We start from the raw sequence: 18,818 nt of genomic DNA, 5'->3' as shown, positions 1-18,818 counted from the left end.
TTGTGGTAGCCATGGAAACCAGGTAAGACATAGATACGACGTGAATTTTAGGGATACACAAAGAAAGCCTTAATTAATATAATTATGGTAATGTGTTGGTTAATAATATATCTTTAGATAGATGATTGTATATGATTTTTCTTTGAAGGGTGGGTCAAACTAATTACTTGGGCAGAGACGACCCACTCTGTTATTGAGCATGAAATGCGATACGGATATAATATGTTTGGTTGGTTATTTGTTTAGTTAGAACCTAAGGTGTCTCGATGGAGGAACTATATGCCTTATTTATGATGCGTATAGTTTGTTGTGTGGTTAGTGGGAAGTTAAGGCGCCTCAGTGGAGGAACTACCTGCCTTAGTTATTGAACTTAAGGATGTTGTATTAGTTGTGGAAAGTTAAGGCGCCTCGAGGGAGGAACTAACTGCCTTATGGATTGTGTATATATTTGTATAATTATATGTTATATTTTAGGGCTACTCACACCAGCATTTTTATAATGCTGACCCGATTTGCATATTTGCTTATCAGGTGTGTTCATTAAATGAACATAGTTGATAAGTCTTGACAGGTTTAGTATTGAAGAAGGTTGGTTACGGCTTGTGGTTGGAGTTAGCGTCACTTTTCAAGATAGGCTTTGTTTTCCTTTGAGGTGACATAGATTTTCAGTTGAGATAAGGTTATTTGCATTTTCATTTGTTAATTTTTGTAATGAAGAAGACTTTTGTTTAAGTTAAAAATTTTATTGGTTTTAATTATCCGCATATTTAAACTGTTTATGGGTTTTTGGAAGTGGAGAGTGCGTCACACCTCGGAGATCGAAGAGATCGAAGAGTCGGGAACCAATAATGTTTTTCCGAATTCTGTCGAAATTCGGGGTGTGACAAACACAGTGGATGAAAATTTCTTTTGTAATATAGCACCTCTAGATAGGAAACTCTTTGTTATGATTGAACATGATGTAAGAGGTATGATATTTCAAAGATTTTAATGCAGGTAAGGGTATGCCTAACCCTATTATCTTGTTTCATAAAAAATAAATAAATAAATTGTCTTTTGTATATTATTTTATTTCACATTGATTATTATATATTGACTAAGTATCTAATGTTGAGCGTCGGAGAATAAATGACAAGGACGAACAGGTTCCTCACAGGACAAGGAAAAGCGTACGAGCTAGTTAAGAAAATTTAACGGGCAGTGCACTCGGTGATTCAAGGCAGTGATCTAAATGCTTACAAGGAAGCAAATTAAGTTCAATCGATTATTTTTAAGTTGGTTTTGTAATAATTTAGTTATTTTTTTATTTGTCTTTAATTATGAATCCATATTAGAATGCATCCATTAGTTAGAAATTATGATGCTGATAATTAACGTTCAGATGTGAAATACTGATCTTGGGTAAGAGATCTGTTTCGAGGTGCTACAAAAAGTAAGAAACAAAGCTACTTATATTTACTCATCTCCCTTAATCATCTCTTAGTTTTTAGTTGCAAAGGCCATATAAGTAAGGACGAATATGAGCAGATGTGTTTTGATATATGGGCATGGTATGCATAACTGTGCGAAACATGACTTTTTCCCAACAACGGCAACATCACCTAGATGGATATTGGTATCACGTATTTTATCGCACATTACTGCATTCACAAACAAAACATGTACAAAATGTTTATATGCATGGTATGCACAGACAAAAAAAATTAGAAAAAAATACGGCCACACACAACTACATGCAAAGCATGTACACGCAATTGTTCAAAACACGTTTATTTATTAAACCCAACAAATATTTACAATTTTTATGCATGCTAAGCACAATAAACCTGTCATACCTCAAGTTTTCACAAACACAATAAGTATTAATTCAATGCTAATGGTGAAATTTTCGTAAACAAAACAGCCAATGAAAACACAATAACTACTCACAATATTTATCAATGTATTGCCACAATATTTGATACCCCTCAACAGTGTTTATCATGGTATGCAAAGTTGTCCGTGCATACAAACAATATTATGTAAAAACAACAATAACTAACACATTCGTTAATGTACAAACTAGGATGTACAGTTGTCAATGCATACCCTAGTTTTTCATAAGAACACAAATGATTTTTATTTATTTTTGCATATTGAGGCAAATTGAAACCACAATTACCGAAGTTGTTCATTCTCCTCAATCTTTTTTCATCTTCCATTTCAATTTCATCACTATTTGTTGAAGAGTTTAACATTTTGCACATTGATTTCTCCAAAATTTGCAATTATATGTAATCTTTGACTTGGAACACATAGAGAAGATCTTCAAGTTGAACCGAGAGAATTAGGTTATCTTTGTAATCTTCAAGTTTGTTCGAGATCTACATGGTGAATTTTTTGGTTTGAGATTGTCAAATATTGTTGGGTTTTTTTTGTTCTCTAAACAATTAGGGGTTTCGGTTTTGAGAGAACATGAAGTTATGTGGGTTTGTATTTAGTTTTAGAGGTATTATTGTTTTTTAGACGAAAGCCAACTATTTTCCTTAACAGTACGTGTTTTTGAAATGTAGTTGGGTTTTTGGGTTTATTATATTAGAATAGAGTCCTAACAGGTGCACGTTATCCCCTTCTAAGAAATTATATGTAGAACTCCTTTTCCTTCTTTAATTTTTAGCAATAAAGTTTCATTTAACTAATCCACTTTTTTAAATATATTTTATGTAAAAAATGTACATATTTTAGCCGCTCTAATACCAGAGCTTCCCAAGTTAAGCCATTTCACGCTCTCGCACCTTAACTATGAAGCTAGAACTATGCCCCATACTGTAGACCTATGCGGACAACCAAGAAAACTTTGGCAACACTAGGGCTTGGGTTTAGGCTTGGGCCTTGGGTTAATGTATTTTCATTTGGGCTCCAAAACCCACCCGTGGGTTGGGGTTAGGAGTGGCAATGGGTCATGTTGGGTCAGGTTCGTGTCGTGTCATATTCGGGTCACGTGTTAGGAGAGCAAACCCAAACCCGACCTAATTATTAATCGTGTCGAGTTTGTCAAACCCAAACCCAACCCACCTATATAACGGGTGACCTGCTAAGCTAGCGGGTCAATTTCAAATCATTTTCGGATTGGATTCATAGACAACTTGTATGCAAAATATTTAGTATTTCACGATTTTATTTATCAAAAATATATATGTATTAATTCTCAAAAATAATCCATAATCCAATTACATATCAATGAAAATTGAATAACAAAACATATATTTATCGATCTTTTTCCTTTTAGTTGTTTATTTTAGGTTGTTAGGATAATGAGATTTAAAAAAATAATGAAACTTATCTTAAAATAGGTTATACAGGTCACGGGTTGATGACCCGATCTATTAACCCGAGAACTAATCGGGCCTACTAACATGTTACTCGGGTTAACATATGTAATCCTAACCCAACCCATTTATTTGACGGGTTCGGTGGGTCAACTCTTAAATGACCCAAAAGCCTTTTTTCCCAACCCAAACCCGCTAATTTCGTATCGGGTTAGCGGGTCATTTAAAAAACTGCCACCCGGGGTTGTAGAAGTTGAACTGTTGAAGCCGACAAAATCACGACACCTCGCTCATCACATCACATGGACGTCTGAAATTTGAAATCTCATTTCTTGGACACCACGTTTCTCAACATATATAAATAAACACATTCAAAACATTATTTCTGGAAAAAATGGATTCCGCCGTGCGCTATTTATCTGAGAAAGAGGCAATTGAAATTGAAGAGATGTTGATGGGGCCTAGTGTTGGCTTCTCCTTGGATCAATTAATGGTCAGTCAGTTATTCAAATATTTTTCAGTCCCCCAGATCATTTTTCTTTATTGTTAATTGTTTGTTTTTATAATAATTCTGTCTAGGAATTCTTTGGTTTAAGCATCGCGGCAGCTATTGCAGAGGTACCTTTTTTCATCTTCTAATTCCCGTTTTGTAATACCGACGTAGTTCAGTTTCTTAGCTAACCTTAATTAGCTAATGAAGAAAAAAGTTGAGTCCTCCCACCTATCTCACTATTAACTCTGACATCGATCAAAACGAGAAAATCTCAACACCATCTCAGTGTAGGTTATGGAAGATTTTGTTCTAGTTGCCACTATGTTCACGGATTTAATAATTATCAACAGATATACAAATCAAATGAGCGCGGTCGCATTCTTCTTCTGTGTGGTCCAGGAAGCAATGGTGGTAATGGTTTGGTAGCTGCCCGTCATCTACATCACTTTGGATACAAACCAAATGTTTGTTATCCCAAGTCCACTCCTCAGACTCCTCATACTGCTCTGGTTACTCAGGTATAGAGGCCTTACTGAAGTCAAATTCTTTGTGTATCACTAACCACATTATTTGCAGGAAGATGATTACTAAAAGTTGTAAATTTGTAGCTGGTGTCACTATCAATCCCTTTCCTATCAGTAGAAGACCTTCCTCTGGACTTGTCAAATGAGTTTGACATTGTCGTAGATGCGGTGTTTGGTTATTCTGTCCATGGTATACATCAATTTCCTTGTGGCTTGGATATAGTGTTCCACTTTTTCACAATATAATACATATTTTCCTTGTCGTCAATACTGTAGTGCTCTGATTTCTATCAAGGTATTAGTTTAAACTAATCCCACAAAAATATATAAGGTTTTTCGATTTTTCGAAATATAAAAGGCATATTTTCATTTTATCCAAGTTCTACCGAGCTTGGACCTAATTCAAATATGTAACAATTTTGCTGAGAGGACCATATTGACCTTATAGTGTTACAGATGAAACTTAATCTTCCAACAACACCAGCTACTTATTGTATTTGGTTGATTGTTTATTTATTTATACTTTTATGTGCTAAGATTAGGCTATGGCATTATTGTTGAAGCAGAAAGATTTTCTGTTATGAAGAAAGATTAGGCTATGACATGAGCGTGTCTTAACTTTTCAGGGTTATTGACATCACCCTTTGATGATCTCATCAAGAGATTGGTTTATTTGCTAAATAATGGCCAGACAGCAGGCCATCAATCAACTGTCGTTGTATCTGTAGATGTTCCATCCGGGTGGCACGTTGAAGAAGGGCATATTGATGGCCAAGGGATAAAACCTGACATGCTGGTTTGTTTTCAAATTGATTTTTAATTCATTTTTATAGCACCAGTAATTTTAACAATTGAATCTAATTTAGTGATCCGGTTAAATGTTATACTTGTATTCCAAATGAAGGACTTATATATTTCTGCATTTTCATATTTTTAGGTTTCATTAATTGCTCCAAAGCTGTGTGCTAAGAAGTTTTCCGGTTCTCACCACTTTCTAGGTGGTAGATTCGTTCCGCCATCTATTGCAGAGAAGTACATGCTTCATCTTCCATCATATCCTGGCACTTCCATGTGTGTCCAGATTGGAAAGCCTTCACCGGTTGAAATATCTTCTTTACAGAAGAGCTTTACTTCTTCCGAATTTCTTGAAAATCATCTAGAGGCGAATCCCATAGACCAGGTATGGTTAATTCAGTTAGCATTGATGACCGATTATCTAAATTTCTAGTTTCTTTCAATCATATTATGCAAAATTATCAAAAATGTTGGATTCTCTATTGGCTGTACTGTAATCGGTGTCTGAAGATCTCAATTAGTCATGGTAAACATGTGAATAGAGTCTAACCACACACACACAAAAGAAGCAAACAACAGGAATTAAGGAATGAGGATAGATGTATGGTGCTGGTTTTGTAACTGCAAAAAGTAAAATCTAAGATGTCATTCATAACTTCTTTGCAGTTCCGCACATGGTTTAATGATGCATTGGCTGCTGGCTTGCCTCAACCAAATGTTATGGCCTTGTCAACTGCTGGAAAGGATGGGAAACCGTATACCTCACTTTTGCTTATTCTTTCATTTTGTATTGTTGATTGAGATAGTGTGTTGGTTCATGGTTTTGCTCTTACATTCATACTGTCTAAAGGGCTGCTCATGTGTGTCATGTGACAGTGACATTGGTGTAAAGTGTCCGACATGCCGACTTCTATAAACTTATCAAAGATATGCTAAAGTCTGGATGTATTAACACCTTAGATCATGCATTGTCTGACACGGAACAAAGAGTCCGTATTACATAGCTCTGCTACAGTCTATTTGTTGATGACAACCATATGTATTATTAATGGCATAACAAGGTTTTGCTCTGACCTAATCAAACGTGGTACTTTCTCTCTGCAGTTCATCAAGAATGCTCTTGCTGAAAGAACTTGACAGTGAAGGTTTTGTGTGGTTGGTACTTTAGTACATCTGCTTTCGATTTCCTTATGTTTATGTCTAGTTTAGTAGTTCTTTCTATTTATAAGTAAATAGTGAAGTTATCAGTTCCAAGCAGGAAACTTCACTGTTACTATTTTTTTTTCTGTGACTTGCTCTAATAATCAAGATAATTTTCATATCTAACTGTGGGATCTTACAATTTATTAGGTCGACAAATACTGAAAGTCGGAAAGCACGTGAAATTTCTGAAAATCCTTATGGATCAATAATTTTTTACTGGGACAATCTTAGTCGGCAGGTAATCACATTGTTCACCTTACTGAACAAATTGTTATTTTAATTTCCTTTTTTCTTGCTTTGATCCTTTTGAGTTAGAAAAGGACAGTACATTCTTTGGATGTTAATATGTTATGTATGAGTCTAACTCAATTGGAGGAGCTGACTGGCAGTACTCTAGGTCTTGGTTGTTGGAACAACTAGGTAAAATTAAATTTGCTGCAGGTTAATTCTTTGTGGTACGTGAAAAAGACACATACTTTTAATATTGTTATAAAAGAAGAATGAAATGTGACATGTCTTTATGAGATGTCCAAGTATGTCAAGGTTAATGATCTAAAAGTAAGAGAGGATCTAAGTGTGTGAATGTCTTGATTTCAGGTAGTGAGAGGGGGAAGGGTGCCCATGTGTCTGAATGGTTTCAAGGATTTTAACTTTTTATGTCTAATGACCAGTTGTTAATCAAAATGTTCCCACAGTGCTTAGGCAAATTAGGTGATGCCAAAAGAAACATAACTTGAGGGCTTTGGTCAAAGGGTGGGGAAGTATGTATGGGGTGTGAGCAAACTCTCTATGGGGCTGTATTTGCGCTTGGGGTTTTCTCTGTGTCCATTACATGCGACATAGTGGGTCAGGACATTGACTGGCAGCCTATGTTTGTCCAAACGACTATAATCGTTTGAAGTCATTGTGGGTAGATTTTGATATATTGGACCTTGTATAAAATTTGAACATTATGCTAGTGTCTTTAACACCCCTTTAAAATGATAATTGTTGCAAATAGGCATTGGAGACTCCACTCTTACAAATGAACAAATCATTTAAGTAATATAACCTTCTCAAGCATTGAGGTTCCCAGGAAGTTGTGTTATTAGCTGAACAATTTATATGAAATTCATAGGTGGGTCAATCTTTGACATTCGTATTTACAGTTAATATTTTAAGTTAGTCATATTTTGCTCAGAAGCTGAACCGTACTTCATCCTTCTTGTCGCTCCGATTACTTTTCCATCTAGTAAAATACACTATTACCATCAGTTCTATGAGCAACGAGCTTAACTTGTCCAAGTATCACTATTGTAAGTTGCGCCGCTCATGGTGTTTGCGCTATGCTAGTGCTACCAAGGGCAGGTAAGTGTATTTTACATGGGATCCTGGACAAATGTGACTCTGCTGGAACCCTCAAGTGACAAGAGTCAAGACCATTTCACTTGATGCATATACTATGTCAGTCTCTAAATAAAATAGAACTTTGATGATTAAATACCAAAGTACAAGGAGAGAAGAAGGAGAAGAGTTCACGATATATGCATTTTAACAAGCTACTATTGTAGGTAAGAGTTGAAGGAACTGTGGAGAATGTTTCAGATGAGGAATCGGAGAAACACTTCAGAACTCGTCCACGTGCAGGTCAAATTGGGGCATTAGTTAGCAAGCAGGTGAAAATATTTTTGGTTTTTGTTCACATAAATTGATATCCAGAAGCATTGGACTTCTTGTTTCCTAATACTGGTATTTGTTATTCACCTAGAGTACCATAATATGTGGAAGAGATGTACTTCACCAAGAATACGCAAAACTCGAGGCTAAGTTTTCTGACGGGTTAGTTCAATGTCTGCCTAGTCTTGTAATCTACAACTAGCTAATGAAAGTTTTCATTTCTTTTCTTATGCGAGTTAATTTCTAAGTTGCACAAATAATATATCTTTACCAGTTTCACAATAACGATTATAGAATTGATTAGTTCTTGAACGTAAATGAGCCTATGACATGCTCATTTTGTACTACTTCTGTAAATGGTACTCTGATATTGATTCTAGACTGAAGCGAATGTTGTGGGACTGCAGAAGCTTGATTCCTAAGCCCAAGCACTGGTTAAGCTACCGGCTTAAACCAGAGATCATTGAGTTTTGGCAAGGACAACAGTCTCGTATGCATGATAGGTAGGATCTTACATACTCTAGTATCAGGTCTCGTGTGGCTTGTTATTCAGACCTGAACCATATGCATCCATAGTTTTAGGCTTCTGTAATCTCATTTATGCCTTCTTTCTTACAGGTTGCAGTTTCGGCTATCTGAGATAGATGGAGCCAGGGAATGGAAAATCGTTCGTTTGGCCCCCTAATCGTTAGTGTAAAAGCAGGCCTGGTGTTTAATGCTTTCTAAATTTTAGCCTTTCCTTGTGTGGAACTGTAAAGGCAGTATATGGTAGTTTATGCAATTTCCCGTTAAGATTCTCAAGACTAGTTGCTATCCTCTACAATGTAATGGATGTGGTGCACCCAATGTGATAGGAATTCATAAATAAATTGGTGATGACATTTGCAATCCAAAGGAAAATAGTTGTCTTTCAGAGTGCTATCACAACACATGACAGACAGACAGAATATAAGTACCTTGCAAGTTACTCTCTATGAATCGAGGGCACACATTCTGCAATTTAGGCCGGGCTTATTTAATAGGGACCTGACCACCTTTACTAATAACTGAGTGAAGCTGTTGTCGATCATAGAAAAATGAGTATGTTCCTACGCAGATTGAGTTTCCCATTACTGGCAAGAGTAAAAGAAACAACAGGAATAGTAGGATTAGATGTGGTACCTAATGCAAGAGAACAATTGATTTCACTCTACTCCAAAACCCTAAATGAAATCAAATCTGTACCTGAAGATGAAGGTTATAGAAAAGCTGTTGAGAGTTTTACTAAACATCGATTGAAGGTTTGTCAAGAAGAAGAAGATTGGGAACAGATTGAGAACAAACTTGGGTGTGGTCAAATTGAAGAAGTTCTTGAGGAAGCTAAAGATGAACGGTACGGTAACATTTTTATCTTTACTTTTTTTGCCTTAATTTATAGGAAAATGACTAGTAATTTGGTTATTACGATATTTATTTGGGATCAAACAAGGGTTATTAGGGTTGTGGTTGTATGTAGATGGGTTAATTGTGACGATTGTTGAATTTCAGTATATAAGTGAATGCCAGGTGTTTTGGTTGGGGAGGTCTCTGGCCTTTTGGGTTAGGGAAGTCGAGGCAATGTTACCTTTTGCCATCAAGTGCATTGTAAGCACCTTCACAAGTTAAAGTTGTTTGTGCACACCCTTAAATTGATGGTCTTTTACAAGCGAAGTCACGCACCAAGTTAGGGCCGAAACAGACCGAGTCACGCACCGAGTTTTATAGTTCCGACCGATTGGCACTGTTTTTCGAGTGTAATTCATCAATTGAGAGGTGGAGAAGAAGATCATAACTCAAGTCGACTGGTTTGTGCTCGGGATAGTCAGCTTGTGAGGTGATAAAGGAATGAGCTTTGGGAAGAAGACAACTGAGCATAATCTTATTTGAGGTAACTAAACTGGTTAGTGTGTTTCTTCTCATCACGTTATCTTTTACAGTTGAGTCTGGTTAGTTTTTGAGCCCAGATTGATGGCGGTGCCTGCCTAAGGTGGTAGTTTATCCCAATGTTACGACCAGTCCAGAGTGATTTCGGCGAGATCTAGGTCAACTCCGACCATCTTCAGTAGAACATATCCTCCTCAATGTATTACTCTACCTGCTACAGTGAACTTTTGGTTACAGAAGCCTCCCCTCTCCAGTGATATTTTGGTTCCAATTCAGATTGCTAGTCAAATTCAGGTGGCCGAAATTCTATCAGTTGGGGATTCAAGTATTGAAGTTTGAAATAGTTTGTGCGTGTTCTCTGTGGGCGATTAAAGTGGTGCTTCTGTGGGAGTTTTTAGGTAAAGATCAGCTTTGACCAGATAAAATTCCATATCACTTCTTTGTAGTCGGTACAGGTACAGATCATCCTCTTTTTAAGCTGATCTTGGTCCTTGTTTTGTTGGAGACAACTTGGGTTTTGGATTACAGAATTTGCATTTCCAGGATTCTAGATTAGAGTTGGTGGCTGCTGTTTCTCTAAAATTTTCAGTTGTCGGTGGTAATATTGTGGTGAGGTCTGTGTGGTTGCTTTAATAGACGGATTGGTGGGGTTATTAATTTCTTCTGTTGGATAGTTTTGTATTTGGAATTTAGTATTTGTTTCTTTTTTCAAAGATTGGAGGTGTATAGTGTGAGTTTTTTTTGCTTGAAAATCTTTGTGAGTTTGTTGGGTTATATAAGTTTTTCAGAGGAAACCTTTACACTTGTAATGTTGATGTGGAATTGTCGGGGACTGGGTATCTCGACAGTGGTTCAGAATCTGAAGGACCTGGTTAGAGAACATAATCCAGACGTTATTTTTTTAGTAGAAACTAAAGCTAGCAATATTAGAATTAAGAGTTTACAGAAATCCCTGCGATATCCGAATGCTTTTGTGGTAGATGCTGAAGGTTGCAGTGGTGGGTTGGATACTTGGATGTACTGTACAAGGATAAAATTGAGCTGGAAATCTTGGGAGCTAGTAAGCATGCAGTTACAGGTAAATTTACTAACTACTTTTCTGAAGGTGATTGGTTTATTATTTTGGTTTATGGTCATCCAGTATCACATAAACGTAGTATTGTATGGGATCATTTGCGTACTGTTGCTTCTAGTTGTATGGGCCCTTGGTTGTTATGGGGTGATTTTAATGCCATTCTCAGCATGGATGAGAAAATGGGTGGTAATAAGGTTAATCTTAAAGCTCTCCAAGAGTTTCAAGACGTGGCATCTGACCTGAGTCTTGTTGACCTAGGATTTACTGGTCCTAAATTCACATGGTGTAATTATCGGAAAGGTCAAGCTAATATCAAGGAAAGATTGGATCGTGCTCTTGCTAACATTGATTGGTTCAATCTTTTTCCCCAAAAATTCACCATCTGCCTAATACAACTTCAGACCACCTCATTTTACTTCTTAACCTTTTTTTAAAAAAAAAAAAAAAAAAAACCTTTTAGATTTAAAGAGATGTGGATTAGAGAATCTTCTTGTGCTCAGGTCATTAAAGAATCCTGGAATCTCCATGTTACAGGCTCTCCCTCTTTCATACTCAATTCTAAAATATCAAACCTTCAGAAATCCCTTTCTCACTGGAACAGAGAAACATTTGGTAACATTTTTCACCAAATAAGAATAGGTGAGACTAAGCTGACTTCTCTTAATGATCTAAACCCTTTTGAGGCTAATACTTTAGCCATCATCAGTGAGTTCTATTCTACTTTGTTCACCTCTTCTGAGCCTATCGTCAATCAAAATATTCTCTCTCTCTTCAATCTTTGCATCTCAGAATCTCAAAATCAATCCATTTCTGCTATCCCTTCCGCAACTGAGATCTTTAAAGTTCTTAGAAAGATGAGCAACCTCAAGGCCCCCGGGGCCTGATGGATTTCAGCCTATCTTTTACAAAAAGTTTTGGAATGCTGTTAAAGAAGATATCATTCAAGTAGTTCAAACTTTCTTTAGAGATGACCATTTTGGCACCATCCTTAATAGAATTTTCATTTCCCTAATCCCAAAAGTATCCAATCCCATCAAACTAACAAACTTCAGACCTATCAGTTTGTGTAATGTGATCTATAAAATCATTGCTAAGATCCTTGCAAATAGGCGCACTATCTTTGTTCATATCTCCACATCAAGGCGCTTTTGCACCTAAAAGTGACATTGGTGATAATGTAGGAGTAGTTCATGAAGTCTTACACAAGATTAAATCCATGAAGAGACAAAAGAAGGGTTGGTGTGTTATCAAGCTGGATATGGCTAAGACCTATGACATGGTAGAATGGACTTTTATTGCTCAGATTTTTCATAGTTTAGGCTTCTCTCCTAAATGGATCAAGCTCGCCAGTTTCTATCTTTCCACTGTGCAATATAACATTCTTGTTAATGGTATTCCTCTAAAAACTATCATCCCCTCTAGAGGAATAAAACAGGGTGACCCTCTCTCACCCTATTTGTTTATCCTTGTGTCTGAAGCTTTGTCAAGGCTTTTTTTCAAAGCTGAACAATCAGATCTCTTAACTAGCTTAAAGATCGCTAGAGGTGCTCATGGTATTTCCCACATGTTGTACGCAGATGACCTCATAGTTTTTTGCAAGACTTGTATTAAGGATGTAGAGGTTGTCAATGATATTTTGGATGAATACTGTGAGGCTTCTGGGCAACTCATTAACTATGACAAGTTTAATGTTTCTTTTAGCCCAAATACCCACATTTATCAACAAAGACTCATCAAATCCATTCTTTGTATCAATTCTGTGAGCCTCAAAGACTTTTACTTGGGCTCTCCAATCTCTTTCTCCAAGTCTAAAGTGCAAGATTTTTATTTCCTTGCGGAAAAGTTATAAAAGCCATAAATGGTTGGCAAGCTAGTCTCTTGTCCCAGGTAGGTAGAAGTACTCTTACAAAGACAGTTGCCCAAACAATCCTAATCTATAGCATGTCATCTTTCTCAATCCCTTTTTCCATCACTGAGAGGTTAGACAAGCTGTGTAGAGATTTTTGGTGGAAAGGCTCCCCTAATTCAAAAGCTATTCACACATGCAAATGGGAAAAAATATGTCAGAAGAAAAAGGATGGTGGTCTTGGTTTACGGTTCTTTAAAGAGATTAACTTAACCATGCTAGCGAAATTGTATTGGAAAGTTTTAATTGGAGAAGAATGTTTATGGACACAACTAATGAGAGCCAAATATGGCAAGTTTCTTAACCCTGTGTCAGAAGATCCTAAAAGCCCTTCAAATCCTTTTTTCATGTTCAGAAGCATCATGAAGGCCAAGACAGTAGTGGCTCGTGGGATGGTTTGGCAAGTTGGTGATGGAAGTAAGATAAATTTTTGGAATGACCCATGGGTGTACTTCTTAGGGGTTTACAAGCCTTTGAGACATTGGGTGGAGGCACAAGACATTCCCATAGTGACGGTTCAGGATGCCCTTTTAGCTGGAGGATTCTGGAACGAACCTCTTTTACGATCTCTGCCTATGCCTATTAAGAGTGTTATTACATTTACCATTATCAGAGCTAACATCCCTGACAAGCTTGTGTGGCAATTCACTAAAAAGGTAACTTCTCTGCCAAATCAGCATCATGTTGCTGCATCTTTTAAAGCCTCCCCAAGCCTCCACCAGTTCTTTTAATCCTAAACTGTATTTGCAAATCTGGCAACTTAAAATTCCTTACAGAGTCCAAAACTTCATTTGGAAGACTTCTCACAATATTCTTCGTACTTGTGAGGTTCTTATCAAACATCACCTAAATATTGACTCCATGTGTTGTCAATGTTGTGACAACACTTTAGAGGATCTTTATCATCTTTTTTTTTCTGTGTCTGTGGTCAAGAGGAGTATGGTTCAACTCCACGTTATGCCGTAGAACAGATGAGGCCAATTTTGATGTGGCTAACTGGCTCTTTTTGCCTAAACATCCAGAAACCTATTGATATCAATGATCTGTGCTCTCCTGCTCTTTTTTGGTGCTATTATGGATGCAATATGGTAAGTTCGGAATAATAAAAAATTTCAAGGCTCTAAATCTAACAAGCAGTCAACTCTTCAACATGCATATACTATATTGTAGGATTGGAATAGAGCTTTTACTAATGATGTAGAGGTTACGGATGAACAGCTGGAGAATGATAGCACCTCAACCCCACCGGAATCCAGTTGGATTAATCCTCCTCCTGGTTGGGTAAAACTGAATTTTGATGCCAGTTTTCATCAGGGTTGTTATTATGCAAATATAGCTGTGATTGGCAGGGATAGTCGAGGAGAATTCTTGGGAGGAAAAGTTAGCAGAGTCAAAGCCACTTCACCTGGAGAAGCAGAAGCATTAGCAGCGGAACTGGCAGTAAATTATGCAGTCCAGCAACATTGGAGAGAGGTCATTGTAGAAGGAGATGCTAAATCAGTCGTCTTAGCATGTGCATACATGATTTCAGCATCTTCATGGACTTGGAACCAAGCTCTGTGCAATATTTCTATGAGATCTAGTAGTTTTAATTCCATGTTATTCAGATTCACTCTTTGAACATGCAACACGTCAGCTCACAAACTGGCAAAATGGGCAAGGTCGAGGGAGTCTTTATCTGTGCTATGTCTGTAATAATTTCTTAAACCAGTTTTTAAGTAGGAATAAATAAGGTGCGCATGATTTGTTCATGGGTCTTCACTATCAAAAAAAAAAAGTTGTCTGTGACAATTACTTTGGTTGATCATGTTTGGGAGGCTATTATAGCTAGAATTATTAGAGAGATGGTATTTAAGTCTCCATAAGTTTCAGAAGGAAGAGTGGGGGAGGGGGGATACACAGAAGTATCCCTATAAATTGCACTGTTCGAATAGATGTTTTTAAGTTGTTCTTTGGTTTGCATAGTGTCATGACCTTATTGTCTTGATCCAAAGGGAAACCTCTCTCAGTGGCGATTCACGATTTATAGAGATCTAGAGAGTGGTGGGAGGTTGACCTTAGGCGCAATACAGCTAGTATCGCGATTTTGGATATATGCAGTATCTTGATCCATGCCTCATTTTTGGAAATTTTGATCTATTGTTTTGGCCTCACTCCAGTTGCAGTGTTGTCTGAATGATCAAGATATATAAAAAGGCAGGTTTATGTTTGGGTGGGTGAAGAATCTGTGTGCATTTTGGCGTTCTCAAGAGGGCATTCTCATTTATTTATTACTTTATTTTTAGTTGTGTGGAGCATGAACCATTAGGGATTGTGTCTTGGGAGGATTAACTTCCATTAAGGTAGTAATTTTCAATCAATAGTAGGAGTTCTCTGTTTGGGTGAAGGTGGAAAAGAACTTGTTTCGACTGCTTTCAATCAATCTGTCCTCTGGCAAGAGTCAATTGTGTTTTCTAAGTGGGGGTAATTTTGTATTTTCTTGCGTACTGTGGTTAGGATGAGTTGTTGTTAGTGTTATATATGCTTTCTTTTACTATGTGTGATTGAGTGTGTGTATCTATTGTAGGGAGCTTTGACCTACCATCTTTATTTGTTTAATCTTTTTGCCTTTAGACGATCACATATCATTCTCAATGCTTTTCTTTCGTCCTCTCAATGCTTTCATGTTTAAATTTTCATCTCTATCCTATTGAAAGATGTCAAATGCCTTTACCTCTGCTTTTTTCAATAATTTGGTGCAGAGTGGGCACCTTGGGGGGTTCCCGAAGGCTATGAATGTGAAGTGATTGAGAATGATGCTCCAATTCCTAAGCATGTCCCTCAGCATCGACCAGGTCCACTGCCAGAGGAATTTTACGAGACCATGGCGGCTTTCACATCTAGCCCAGAGCCAAAAGTCACATCTGGAGAGCCTCAAATAAAGGATTAATTAAAGTCTTCCGTTTTCCTATGTTGAAAGTCATCTTGTCTTGCTTTTTATTTTTTTGAGACTTCATGGATGATTTGCATAAGAGACCTTTGTTTATGGCCAGAGCTTGAACAATTTACCTAAAGCAGCCTTGTTTCTTTGTTTTTAAGATTTGTTCAGTTGAAAGTTTTTCGCTCATGTAATTGTAGGAAGTTGTTCTGAAATGATGGTTTACGTCTTTAAGTTTGCACATGGGTTTCATAGTTGAAATTTGAAGTAAACATTGGGTGATTTTCTTAGTTAGTTTCGACATCCTCCCACCTATCTCACTATTCTTACAAGAACTCTGACATCGATCAAAAAGAGAAAATCTGAACACCATCTCAGATTACAGAATTTTAGCCTTTCCTTGTGTGGAACTAGTGAAGGCAGTATATAGTAGTTTATGCAATTTCCCATTAAGATTCTCAAAAGTCAAAACTAGTTGATATCCTCTACAATAGGACAATGTAATGGATGTGGTGCACCCAATGTGATAAGAATTCATAAATAAATCGGTGATGACATTTGCAATCCAAAGGTGCTTACACGGAAAATAGTTGTCCTTCAGAGTGCTATCACACATGACAGAATTTAAGCACCTTGCAAGTTACTCTATCAATCGAGGGCACACGTTCTGCAATTTAGGCTGCTGCTTATTGTGAAAATCCAAAACTCAAGCTAATTGATAATTTTTAGTTGTTGAAGTAGAGTCAAAGTTGTGCTCAAAAGTATTTCTGAATGTACCCGATATTGATACCTTCCGTTGGGTAGACCAAAAAAAAAAAATTATTACAAATTTGTCATTGACCTAAAAAATATATTTTGTGTTGGGCACCTCCCAAACTAAATAAAGTTAACCTGCAGGGGCTCGGCCGAGTGACGCGCTAGGCCCCCAACTTGTTGGTTAAATTTTGGGCCCCAAGTATAATTTTATACCCCACTAGACCACATGTAAATGACTCCAAGGTTATTCAATCCAAATTCAAAAAAGGCCCTAGTCGTTTAAAAATCGGTGGACCGACTAAAGCCGGGTCTAGAGACGGACCGATTAGGCCGGGTTAGGTGAGTCAATTTTTTTTTTTTTTGAATGATTAAATGTCGAAAAATAAAGGCGTGTGTAGGCTTAAGATTTGAATGAGTTTAAAAGACTTTAAATCTAATGTAAATTATATGCCACTATAACAAAGAGTATGTTTTATATGAAGTCAATATTTACCAACTATTATGCATTTTTGTAATAAGTATATTTGTATGTGTTTATTTTTTGAGTTATGGTAAATATTTTTTTTCAAAGTATATATGTATTATACTATATATATATTAACCTGTTAAGCCTTCTCCTTGCAACTTACCTTTAGCGTTTTTAACTTTTGTATAGAAGACTTTTTTTTTCTCAATAATATAGGCCCATTTTAGAAAACTCGCCTTGGGCCCCTCAAAGTTCAGGGCCGGCCCTGTTAACCTGTTGCCAACCTTTTTCTCTTTTTTAATAAAAACTTGTTTGGAGAATTAGTTTATTTCTCCGGTTATCTCCCCATTTTTGGTATACTTGGGTGAAATCAATAAGAATTGGAGGCCTTTCAAATTTCAAGTAAACGTCACGTGAAATGCAATTGGTTCAAATGAATTTTACTGAGTTGTGCACAATGTACATCGTTGGCACGTTCCACTAGTTCATCATAAACTTTCCATTACACCTGAACTTTACGTTTCGAAGAAGTTTTGAAGCAAGTAAATTGATTTGAAAATGACTATGAGCTGTTATTAAATTCGCGTGCGATCTTGAACAATTACACGACTGCCTATCAAGAGCAGTTCTCAATGCACCCAAGAACCCAATTGAAGCTTCTCTATGTTTATCGCAAAAAAAAAAAAAAAATAAGAAAAAATAACCCAAGCTTCTCTATGTTTCTCACCCACACTGGAAAAAGACTTCAGCATTTATTAAGGTCACTTCCATGAGACTGTACCGTATCTGGTGATGACCCTTGCCATAGTAGTGCCTAGCCATTCTTGTTGTCATCACAACTCGTCAATGACACCACCAAAGGTTACAGAATGCGATCAGTATCTGTCGACTTTCCTAGTTGGAGTTTTGATCTTTGGATACTCTCCAACCGAAGCCAAAAGAAATGTATATCTTGTAAAGAGAGGTATCCACTTAATTTTTCTCGAGCTATTGCTGCTATTATGTTACTAACTATTACATCAGGTTTCCCCTTACCAACTTAAACTCCAATTTGCATCTTGCCAGAGCTGTTCTTCCCTCCAAGTCGCAAAGAGATAAGCCACACTACCCCAAATAAAAACCATACTGATTGCATCTGTAAAGGAAACTGTCCCAGGAGGATCCAAAACAACCATCAGTGGCTCATCTACAAAGTTCCAAACGGGGCTTAACGTACTTCACCACCACCGAACTAAGTAACCATGGGTGGTGTACGTATTGAATACCATGGTAAAGTGTTTGATAATAGATTAAAAACTTCTACTTCAGTGTTGCTCCACGTATTAGAAGATGAAATCGGGAGTAGTATGGGAGTACAGTAGTATAAAGCGAGCGGCATCACCAAATCGTCTGGGAGTACAGTAGTATAAAGCGAGCAGCATCACCAAGTCGTCTGGGAGTAGTATAAAGCGACATCACCAAGTCGTTCAAATACGCACTTCTGGAAATTTGGCCTTGGGGTGGCACTGACGGGTCGTCTGGAAATACAGAATACGACTTCACTGAGTCGCTCAAAATAATTGAATGCTGCCCCGTACAGTCGTTTGTGATTTGAAGAATTGATCAAGCTGAGCCGTTTGGACTAAGTAATAGTATAAGCACCAACAACACTTACAACAATAATCAGTACTCTTGATTGGTTTCAATTCTTCCATGGAGATAACACTTACATGCTAAAACTAGTTCTCAGATGCACTAAATTGTAGTATCAATCATTTTTCAATGAAACTAAACCATATATATCCAAACATTTTCAATAGACTCTCTTCTATGCCCCA

The 18,818-nt window shown here is 37.1% G+C and overlaps 1 protein-coding gene, 1 long non-coding RNA gene and 1 pseudogene across 3 annotated transcripts; all 3 read left to right on the top strand.

The window, feature by feature from the left end:
* Positions 1-3,536: 3,536 nt before the first annotated feature.
* Positions 3,537-8,873, top strand: LOC147492504 (pyridoxine/pyridoxamine 5'-phosphate oxidase 1, chloroplastic-like). Its single transcript, XM_086565671.1, has 13 exons — positions 3,537-3,801; positions 3,888-3,926; positions 4,152-4,319; positions 4,410-4,515; positions 4,952-5,121; positions 5,263-5,505; positions 5,787-5,875; positions 6,225-6,275; positions 6,471-6,561; positions 7,874-7,978; positions 8,071-8,141; positions 8,387-8,482; positions 8,598-8,873. Exons 1-13 carry the CDS (start codon positions 3,703-3,705, stop codon positions 8,662-8,664), a joined length of 1,395 nt encoding a protein of 464 aa, XP_086421797.1. The 5' UTR covers positions 3,537-3,702; the 3' UTR covers positions 8,665-8,873.
* A 44-nt stretch (positions 8,874-8,917) lies between these two features.
* LOC147492503 (putative NADH dehydrogenase [ubiquinone] 1 alpha subcomplex subunit 5, mitochondrial pseudogene) lies at positions 8,918-16,069 on the top strand (annotated as a pseudogene). Its single transcript, XR_015199467.1, has 3 exons — positions 8,918-9,351; positions 14,212-14,479; positions 15,594-16,069. The product of XR_015199467.1 is annotated as a putative NADH dehydrogenase [ubiquinone] 1 alpha subcomplex subunit 5, mitochondrial pseudogene (transcript).
* A 1,483-nt stretch (positions 16,070-17,552) lies between these two features.
* LOC147492502 (uncharacterized) lies at positions 17,553-18,818 on the top strand. Its single transcript, XR_015199082.1, has 2 exons — positions 17,553-17,965; positions 18,067-18,818. It is a non-coding gene; the product is annotated as an uncharacterized LOC147492502 (long non-coding RNA).

The sequence above is a fragment of the Coptis chinensis genome, chromosome 6, assembly GCF_015680905.1.
Source record: "Coptis chinensis isolate HL-2020 chromosome 6, ASM1568090v1, whole genome shotgun sequence".
In the NCBI taxonomy this organism is placed as follows: Eukaryota; Viridiplantae; Streptophyta; class Magnoliopsida; order Ranunculales; family Ranunculaceae; genus Coptis; species Coptis chinensis.
This window is presented reverse-complemented; position numbering and strand designations above follow the sequence as displayed.

Excerpts from the sequence above, each read along its gene's own strand:
- LOC147492504 (XM_086565671.1), top strand. The coding sequence starts at position 3,703 with ATGGATTCCGCCGTGCGCTATTTATCTGAGAAAGAGGCAATTGAAATT. Across the intron at positions 4,320-4,409 it reads ATACTGCTCTGGTTACTCAG|CTGGTGTCACTATCAATCCC; the intron begins GTATAGAGGCCT and ends GTAAATTTGTAG. Across the intron at positions 8,142-8,386 it reads GAGGCTAAGTTTTCTGACGG|AAGCTTGATTCCTAAGCCCA; the intron begins GTTAGTTCAATG and ends GTGGGACTGCAG.